The 10,617-nt window shown below is 45.9% G+C and overlaps 1 protein-coding gene across 1 annotated transcript; it reads right to left on the reverse strand.

Moving 5' to 3' along the window:
• Positions 1–399: 399 nt before the first annotated feature.
• KIF2B (kinesin family member 2B) lies at positions 400–2,423 on the reverse strand. Its single transcript, XM_054047758.1, has one exon. It carries the CDS (start codon positions 2,421–2,423, stop codon positions 432–434), a length of 1,992 nt encoding a protein of 663 aa, XP_053903733.1. The 3' UTR covers positions 400–431.
• Between the last annotated feature and the right edge of the window lie 8,194 nt (positions 2,424–10,617).

Consider the following 10,617-nt stretch of genomic DNA (forward strand, 5'->3'; position numbering starts at 1 on the left):
CTTTGCACTCTAACACCTTTTTAAATCACTCAAAATGCCTAACTCCCTGGGAATCTGTTCTCAAGTTGGTACAGCCTGACAGAATGCGGGAATAGGCAGTACCTAGAAAGGTACAAATATATATATTTTAAAGGGATATGAGGAAAGCCTGCACATGTGAGATTCGATTTCTTTTCTATGTGTTCCCTGCTTTTCCCTAGTGATTAGCCCCTACACCCTGCATGGTTCTGCTATCTGCAGCGAGAAACTATCTGGCGACATCCTAGGAGTGTTTTCACGCTAGCCCGAAATGCCGTTCAAGAGAAAAACAAACAGGACATTCCCACAGACATCTTTTAAGTATCCTTTAAGCAATCAAGTTGTTGGGTGGCTAAAGCCACAGTGTCATAACAATTGCCATCTTACAGTAGTTTACAATCTTTCTGCTTAATTTACAGAACACGGGATCTCTTCACACTGATCTGGTTGCCGCCATGTTGTTCCTTACGTAGGATTGACCGGAATGATTTCACTTTATCTTGGATCTCAGTCAGAATGCCAATCTTTTGCCCCAGGACTGCTTCAAACTGTGCTGCGTAAAAATCCACGTCATAATCTATTTCTTCAGCCACTTCCAGGAATACTTTCAACCATCGAAGAGATTCCTGGTGCTCCTCTATAAGTGCTTTCTCATCCAACTCTTTTCTTTTCTTCTGGGCTTTCTCTCTGGCATTGAAAGTAAACAACTGAGGAGAGACTTCCTCCTCTTTCTGTACACAAAATACTTTGAACTCATCCGTCTCAGGCAAGCTCTGTACAGTCCATGGTTTCTTCAGGTCATCCAGCTGATATGGGAACTGGGTGATCATTGAATGTGACTGTCCAAGGGAATTAGGATCTACCATCAGTTCCTTCACCCTGTTGGCGTACCTTAGAGTATTGAGAGTGTGCTCACAGGATCTCATCCCTGGAGAGATGGTGGCGATCATGCAGGTGCATGAATTCTCCCCTATGAACGAGTCCCTTAAAACCTGGGTGAGTTTGCTAGCCCTGAATGGGGTATGGGCTTTGTTGCGCCCAAGGGCCCTGATGCATTCCTTAAGTGCCAGGAGACTCTTGTTAATCTCAGCCCCTTCCAGCCTCGTCCGCCTGTCCGCACTGCCCGTGTCTGCTCCTCTCTCATTCCCAGCCAAGTCAATCAGGGAAAACTTGCCGTGTAGCTTCCCTCTCTTCCGGAGGATGATCTGGAAGATGGCATGGCTGCGGGAGGAGTGGGTGTTGGCAGAGGTCTGGCCGGATGTCCTGCACCTGTTGCCCATCTGGATGAGCTTCATGACATCCTCCACGCAGCTGACCTCCTCCTCCTGCAGCCCCACCACCTGGATCTGCTGCTTGCCGTCCTCCAGCACCTTCAGCCGGTTCCTCCAGTTGAGCAGGTCGTACACCTTGCCCCCATAGATCTCGAAGAAAGCCCCGTAGACCTGGAGCTCCAGTTGCTTGTAGCTGGGCTCCTGCAGCCAGCAGAAGACATCCTGGGCTGCCAGGGTGTAGATGCCCTTGGGGCAGCCCTGGCCCTTGGCCGAGAGGTCTCCCACCATGGTGTGGGTCTTGCCGCTGCCCGTCTGGCCGTAGGCGAAGCAGGTGGCCATGCCCCGGCGGAAGATGCTCTCCACCAGCGGCTGGGCCGTGTTCCTGTACACCAGCTCGTTGGGGGCGCTCTCGTCGAAGGCGTGGTCGAAGCGGAAGGTCTGGCTCTCCAGGTAGCGGCTGAGGTCCAGCCTCTGCCGGGCCTCGTGCACCACCACCACGCCCCGGCAGGGGACGGTCACCACGTCGAAGTCCTGCAGCCCGGCTTCCCGCGGGTTGAGCGGCCGCTTGCGGACGCAGACGCGGATCCGGTGCTGGGGGCCGGGCTCGGGGCCGCCCAGCGCCCCGCCGAGCAGGCGGCCCCGGTACTCCTGGATCATGCAGATCACGTCGTAGTTGGGGTGCGGCGAGCCGGCCGCCTGCTGGGCTCGCTGCTCCCGCAGCTCCCGCTGCTGCAGCCGCCGCTTCTGGCGCAGCTCCTGCAGCCGCTCCACCTGCCGCACGCACGGCGATTTCCTGCCGGGGCTGCAGCGCCCCGCGCGGGGCCGGCCGGGCTCCGGCTCCCCGCCGTCCCCGCAGGGCTGCTCCAGCTTGGCGGGCGTCGCCGCCGGCTCGGCCGGGAGGCTCTGGTCGCCCTGGGCGGAGCAGGGCGCGGCGGGGGCCAGGTGGGGGTTGAGGGCGAAGGCGAGCTGCAGCTCCACCCTCTTGCCTTTGTTGGCCCCTTGCTCGACCCACTCCACGGTGAGGCTGGAGCTGTCCCGGTGCAGCGCCGTGACCAGCGCCGGGTGGATGCGCCCATCGCTGCGCTTGATCTCCAGGTAGGAGCCGACCAGGATGCTCCCGAACTGGCCGGCCATGCGCTGCGGCGACGGGGCGGCCCCGATCCCCGGCAGCAACGGGAAGCGGGAGAAGGGGGCGGCCGGAGGGAGCGGGGAGCCCGAGCGAGGCGGCTCCAGGGGGCAGGAGGCGCCCCGGGGCCTGAGAGCTGCCAGCCAGCGCATGGCCACGCCCGCCCCAGCCGCCCGACCGGCCCCCGCTGGGCAGCGCCCGGCGTCACAATGAGCTGGGGCCCGGACGTCAGGCTGGTGGGGCCCCAGGTCCCGCACAGCTGCCAAGCCTCCAGCACCGTCTCTTCTCGGGCATGGAGCGGGAGGAGTGCGGAGCCCCGCAGTTAACCGAGCTAGTTGGGGACAGCCTGGAGGTGGTAGTGGCAGGGAGGAGAGCGAGGGTCAACTATTCAGAAGCGAGGGAGAAGCCACAGTCCTACTGGAAATCGCTCAGATCCTACCCCTGAAACATTTCAGCTTCATCCCCCATCTAATCTAGGGCATTTCTTCTTTCATAGCGATGGCCTGAAGGTGGGAATAAAAGGAGTTGCCAAACATCTCCCACGTTTCCTAACATCTCCCACGTTTCCTGGGTGTAGTCTTGACCTTTCTTTGCTCGGTGATTTTTTTTTTTTAAATAGGGTGGTGGGAACAACATCTGCTTCCACCATTCCAAAGTCCTGCTTGAATTTCCAGGCTAGTGCATCCGTGCGGTGACACATCATGTCGAATGAGATCAGTCACAGGGGTAGCTAATGTGACTGCTATCACAGTTTAGCGTGGTGACGCTTAAGTGCAGAAATTCAACAAGGCATTTTCCCTCAGACCGTGAAAACCACAAAAGCAAAAGATAAAAACTGCCACCTTGTATTGTTCAAATATAAGTATGAAAACACTGTTATTGCTTCAAAGACAGTCTTAGGCCTTGTCTACACTACACAGTTTTGTTGACAAATGTCAGCTTTTGTTGACAAAACAGCGGAGGTGTACACGCTGAAATGTTCCTCCTGCCTATGTAACTCCCCTACTGTGCCGACATCATAAAGCCATCTCAATGAGAGGCATAGGGCTTATGGTGGTGTAGTTAGGGTGATGCAGTGTCTGTGTAAACACTGCATTCCTTACAGCGGCTGTTGGCTGTCATCCTTGTCAAGAAAGCCAGCTCAGGGGCTGCTGCCTGGGCCCCACTCCAAGCCGGGCTGCCACCCAGGCTCCCCACTGTCCGGAGTGAGCCCTGCTCTCCCACAGGGTCCCAGCTCCCCCTCAGGAGCACAGCAGCTGACTGGACTCCAGCTGCAAATCTCCCCGTCGGAGGCAAGAAGCCCTGGATGGTTGCCCCGCTGCTCCCAGCTGGGAGGTTGAAGGCAAGAAAAGCTCCAAGAGGCAGCTGGGCTCCCGGTAGAGAGCTGCATGGAGCTATCCCCACACTGCCCCTCTTCAGTCGGTGGAAGCACTCCTAGTGAGGAGACACACCATCGACAGGAAGGCAAAGTGGACATCAGCCACTGCAGTAATTAATAGGGTGGCTGTAAGACAACCTAACATAGGTCGACTTATCTTTGTAGTGTAGACAGAGCCTTAAATGTCTGTTGCACCCCTCTTGAAAAGCACATGGATTAGCAAAGGAAAAATATTTGCAGTGGATACATTTTGCCCACCAGAGAAGGAGAAGAATTTAATATCATTTGAATAACAAAAAAGAATAGAAGCAGCTATTTTTAATCTCAACATTTGTATCACGTTATTCAGTCATCTAAAGGTTTCTCTAAATAATTAATCACCAGGCTCTGGTTACACAGAAAACATTTCAACAGCCTGATTTGTTTGAAGAGATTTGATTCATGTTAACAGGTTGATTCAGGCACTCAGGATGGACTTCATTGTTTTCAGATACTACAGCAATAAACCTGGTATAAATGTCTACAGCTAAGTAGGTAGGTTTGGTTTTTTAAGTTTATGCCTTTACATGTAACTAATTTTTAAGGGGTTTTTCAAATATTTATTCAAGATTTTTTGGACTGGTAATCTAAAGTGATTATGACAATACTAAGTATAACTAAGATCATCAGAACTTAATGATCCCCCCTCCCCCCACAATAGCCCATATTTTAATTTGTTTGAGCCAATAACTAAAGCTAAAGCCAATGCAAAAAAAGCTTGTGTGGATTGGGTTTGGGACACTGGGGCCATACTTTGAGGTGTGGAGTGTTCTGAAACTATTCAGAATGAAGGGTTGAAAAAATCTGAGACACCTCAGAGTAAAATAATGGAGTCTTGGAAGTTCCTTTTTCCCCAGGAAAAGTATTTTCCAGCCATTACACCAATACAAATATATTGTAATTGCCTGTAGTAGAACATCCATTAACTTCCAAATTGTTGCGCCGGGACATAGCCACATGATTACCATTGCATTTATTTATGGGTGCTTGACAAAATCCCCATGCCTCTGATTGTGATTTCAGATTAATTCAACAAAAAAGAAAAATGTTATGGCAAAATTATATCACGTATGGACAGAGCTAGTCCTTAGTTAAAGAGGTAAATTACATCCTATCGAAAACGGCGATAGGGGCATTATGAAACCAATCCTCGTGGCAAGTGACTTTTCTTTTTTTATGTTTGGAGATCTTTTTAGAGTCTCACAGAGGCAGCTGAATTCAGACAAGCTTCTGTCTGGGGAATTTGACATTCACTGTTGGACAGCCTACAACTTTTATCCATCTGATGTTTCCAGAGGCCGTACATTCTATTACATGTGCATGAGAAACCTCACTCAGTCCTAAATTGCATAAGCATTTGCAGGCCCTGAGCCTTAATTAGTATCATCCCTGTAGTAGGATATGACTACAGATACTGCCATAGCCCTGAAAAACAATAAGCTAAAGTCAGCTCCATTTTGGTTCTTAGGCTTGTTTGAGTCCTGTCCAGAAAGGATGGGATGCGCAAAGGAATGAGTTAGATGCTCAATCCTAGGGAATTTCAATGGAATCTAAATCCCTAACTTTCTTAAGCTCCTGTGAAAAATCCTAGCCAAGTAAATACAATAAAACAATTGTGAGCTATATACTTTTTGAAATGGGGATTTAGCTTTTCTGTCATGAACAAACAATCTGACTACAATGGAAGTCAAGGGTGCTATCATTTTCCAGGATTGGGCCATATGATGACTACGGAAATGGACAACAGTATGTTATGTACTCATTTCTTTATAAAATCTGCAATGCATAAGTTGTACAACTTTTTAAAAAGACTAGAAAATAAGCTCATAAATAATGCATTGTTTAGAGGTATATTCTCAACATTTCAGCTCCTAGGTCTTTTTCAAGGGAGTGTTCTGGAGAACATTAAATATCCAGTTGCATCTTAAATACTAATCTCCTAAAAGGAAAAAAAAAAACATGAAATCAGCTGTTTATAGCATTGTTGTAAATTGGCACCTAGCAGCTGTTCAGTTCATTTGATCACACCAGGTTCTCTGCTTCCCCAGCACATCCATCCGATCTGAAGCTGATTTAGTGCTTCATAAGAAGTGATCTTATTTCCCAGCCGCACTTCGATAGTGAACACTCAGGAGTTTCCCCTTTTCTAAGGTAACCACTGGCCACTCTCTATTGGGAGCCCTTATCATCTGTTGGTAATTGAAACGGGCTTATAACAATAAGGATGTGCATGGATCTATTACCATGTCTCCTTCCAAAGAAGGTTGGTTCAATTTTCAAATTATATACTGGCCATTAAATCACAGATTTGAAATGTTGAATAATGCAAAACAATATGCTCCTGGTTTTCAGAGTCAATGACCACCTGCAGCATCGCATGGTATCTGTTTCAGTGATTGGTTCGCCACCATTTTGAAAATCAGGTCAAGGATGTGGTGTTAGGCATGCAAAATCAGAGGCTGCTTTTGTACATGTTGACTCTATGCATCAGCTTCCCCCATTCTGTAAAATAGGGTAATACTAATAACCTAACTCAAGCAAGCATCAGTCTGGGATTCCCATGGACATTTGGGGCTCAGAGAACTAGGGGGACCCAGGAGGACACTGCTCCTGTTGGGGCTTGGGCTGTGAACCCATCCTGATGAGCCCAGTGGGAGATCATCTGTAGATCCTGAGAGGCAGATCTAATGCCTAATGGAGAAGGAAACTGACTAAAAAACCCCTATTTCAGAGATATTTGTATTTGATTTTTTTTAATTAAATTTAAAATTTTGGCGTGTAATAATAAATAACTTTAGAAATCATGGACCAGATCCTTAGCTGCTTTAAATTCTCCATTATGGAGCTGTGACAAATTTCAGAAGCTGCCCCCAATTATTCCTGGTCATTTGTGCTGTTACTTTTGAAGTATATTTGCATAAGGCTATTTTATAATCCCAGTCAGACACTCCAGCCTGTGAGCTGTAGTGCAGTAATTCACACCTGCTGCATTTAACAGCACTCGGCCTTCAGCCTCATTCTAACAATGCACAAAGTGTGAATTATTACACCATAACTCATGCCCAAGAGTGGCTTGCTGCTCACACATCAAGTTGCTATCTAAATGCAGCAGTGGTCAGCCATGGTTTTATATACAAGAGAAAATTTGTGCAAATATATCATTGATAATGAGCATAGTTTTTAAAACACTATTGTGCTTATTGTCAGTTTGCGGTTGCATTTCTTGAACCTTGGCAAATATTACATCTTTTGGTTGCCATGTGGTTGCTTCAAGCTTCTAAGACTATCAGCTGTAGGCAGGAAAAATCAGGGGGTAAACCAATACAGTGATCAATTCAACAGTCATTGAAAAACAAGAAGTAAAATAATCTTCTTCCCAAGTGACGGAGTCCCCTATTCAAGAAAACACTTAAGCATGTGCATAATTTTAAACATACTTAAGTTGTCCTGAAGTCAGTGAGACCTAAGCAGATGCATAAGTGCTTTCTTGAATCAGGACCCAAGAGAGGAAAGTTGAAATTTTAACACACTGGCCATTTTGATTTACTGTAAAATTTCTTCTGTTTTTTCAAGTCCTTGGAGTCATAACTTGATATGAGAACACTGTCTTTCCATTCCCTAATATGTCCCATCATACACTCTGCTGCAATATCACAACTGCTCTTCATCAGCACTGAAGCAGAGAGGTGTGCCTTGATAGATATGGTAAATCCATTAGTATTCTAGCGTTCAGAGGTTCTATAATATGTCTGTGATGTTTACGTCAGTGTATAAAACAAAAATTTTATAAAGGCAATTTCACAGCCAAATGCAAGACCAAGGTCACTGGGAGATTGCTTCCCATAGACATTACTTACTGATAATTATTTATATCAGGGTAGTTTCTAAGCACCAGAGTCAGTGATCAAGACCATATTGTGCTGGGCTCTGTACAAAAATGTTTGAAAAGAGATCCATCATCTCCAAGAAGCAGGCAGCCTGGGTTGCAACAGCACATAACAGGTAGATTAAAAAGATGCACGAGGAAGGAAGCCGTGTCTCATCTCCTGAGAAGGGTGGGAAGCTATGTTTCTTCTTCCGTGTTTAATTTATCTACAAGTATACGTTCTGCAAAGGATTCTCAGAGTACATGTCCCCAATATAGTGCAGTGGACCCAACACCACCTTAAACCCCAATACCTTCTTCAAACACTCTCTAGTTGATTTGCCAACACTTCACTTCTTGATTACTTTTCCGGTTTACACATGATCGGAGCTGTCCACGATTCTTCTTCGTTACGGTCCATGGCATGGGTTTGTAGCTCTTGGGGTTCCAGTCCTGTTTTCTTCCAACTTCTCTTGACAGACTCTTTCCATCATAGCCTCGGTCTTCCATGTCTTTTCTTCCTGACAGCTTCCTCCTATGCTTTCTTTGCTGGGTCGTTCGTCCCCTATTTTTATTACTTGTCCAGCCCACCTCAAATGTGAGCTCTCCAGCCATCTATGATTTGTCAATACAAATGTCTTTTAAAAAAAAAATCTCACCACGTATGGCAGGAGTAACATCCTCTGCAAACTTGCAGTCATCAGAGAGTACAAATAATGCGCTACTGTGATGGCATAACATTCCATCTGTCAGAAGGAGACTCTTTACTATTACAGAATATAAACAGAGTCCCACATTTCTTTAGTTAGATGCAGTTTGTAGCTGCAAATAACAATCAATATGACCAAAGAACTGAGCGAAAAGCTGCATTTACAACACCAAACATTAATACAGACAGACAATCAATCCTTCATGCCAAAACCATGGTGATAAGATGAATCATGGTAATGCTACTAATGATGATGATAATATTTTGCATTCATTATTTCATTGGAGCTGTGTGGATTCAGGGATCTGCCCCCACAATCTCCTTGCAGGATTGGAATCCTAGTTACCAGTCTCTGAAAATAGGCTTGATAATGGAAACAATTATTGATCCTTAATTATAGCAGCACAGATGGGGGCTACTATATTAGAGGAAAGTGTGTCCCATCTAACATTCCACAGGGAAATGGAATCATTGCCAAACCCATCGATTTTTAATGCAGCTATGCTGTGGCTTTCTGAGCAATTGAAAATCTTTTGTTCACCTTATGAAGTAATAAAAAACCAAAATAATTATCTGGACCATTATAAAAGAGAAGATAAAGACGAGTAAACCCACTGAAAGTCACACATTACAATGAGTTACAAAAATGAAAGCAATCTATTTTCTACTCAATGTTTTAATGAAGCACTATCAGTTTTTATTATTATGTATCTATGAGCAGAAAGTAGTATTTAAAATTAATGTTACTAATCCAAAAATCATAGAGAGTGGATACTGCTAATTCAAACAATAATTTATTTGGGCCTAATTCATTTTGTGGTTAGAAATTCTATCATAATGTTAGAAATCTTTTAATAATAAATTCTTTTCAATTACTGAATCTTCCTGACAAACCTCAATTGGCTGAAAGTATAATCAGAGATTATAGAATCATAGAATATCAGGGTTGGAAGGGACCTCAACAGGTCATCTAGTCCAACCCCCTGCTCAAAGCAGGACCAATTCCCAACTAAATCATCCCAGCCAGGGCTTTGTCAAGCCAGGCCTTAAAAACCTCCAAGGAAGGAGACTCCACCACCTCCCTAGGTAACGCATTCCAGTGTTTCACCACCCTCCTAGTGAAATAGTTTTTCCTAATATCCAACCTGGACCTCCCCCACTGCAACTTGAGACCATTGCTCCTTGTTCTGTCATCTGGTACCACTGAGAACAGCCAACTCCGAGCTCCATCCTCTTTGGAACCCCCCTTCAGGTAGTTGAAGGCTGCTATCAAATCCCCCCTCATTCTTCTCTTCTGGAGACTAAACAATCCCAGTTCCCTCTGATGTACATATATATACTGTACAGGAATTGTATAATACTAATTATGAAGCTATGCAGTCAATTATTTTAAGTCTGAAAATCTCAAAGCATTTTACAAACATTGCATGATCCTACACGGAGAACCATGTGGGCAGAGGCTCTTTGAAGTTAGTGCCCATCCAGAAGGCTACACAGGCTCCTTGCAGTTTTCAGCACAAGAATGGAGTCCATGGGTATGTCTGCACTACAGTCCCAGGATGCAACTGCAGCTCGTGCAAACATTCCTGAGCTAACTTTATCTAGCTAACTCGGGTACTGGAGTAGTGAAGCCGCGGCAGCATAGGCTGTACGAGCCTGCCCGGAGCTCCGGGTAATTGCTGGTACCGAAATGCTCGTTGTCACAGCTTCACTTCTACTGTTACCCAAACTAGCTAGATCATACCTAGCTTGGGTATGTCAACATGAGCAGCATCTCATCCTGTGACTGCCATATAGACATACCCTAAGACTCAGAATAACCCATGAGATAGGGAAACATTATATCCTTTGTGCAGTTGGGTAAAGAGATACACAAATAAAGTTAAAACCAATATTGTCAAACTTGGGTACGTCTAAATAAGTGGCCTGAATTTCCCAGGTGCTGAGCGCCTGGCACTCCCAATGAAGTCAATGGAAGCTGCAGTTGTTCAGCAACTCTGAAAATCACACCACTTATTTAAGTACCTAACTGTAGGCACCAAAGTTTGAAAGTTGCGACAGGTCAGAATATTTTTGGAAACCCTTCTTGTGGTCTGTTATCCTTTCTTGGTGTTCGGACTTCTGGGAATGAGGATAAAGCTTTACTATCAACTTCCTTCTCAATTACCTCTAATCTTGGGTCATAATGATAGATTCAAACACTTTATGGAC

This window comes from Malaclemys terrapin, chromosome 13, assembly GCF_027887155.1.
Source record: "Malaclemys terrapin pileata isolate rMalTer1 chromosome 13, rMalTer1.hap1, whole genome shotgun sequence".
In the NCBI taxonomy this organism is placed as follows: Eukaryota; Metazoa; Chordata; order Testudines; family Emydidae; genus Malaclemys; species Malaclemys terrapin.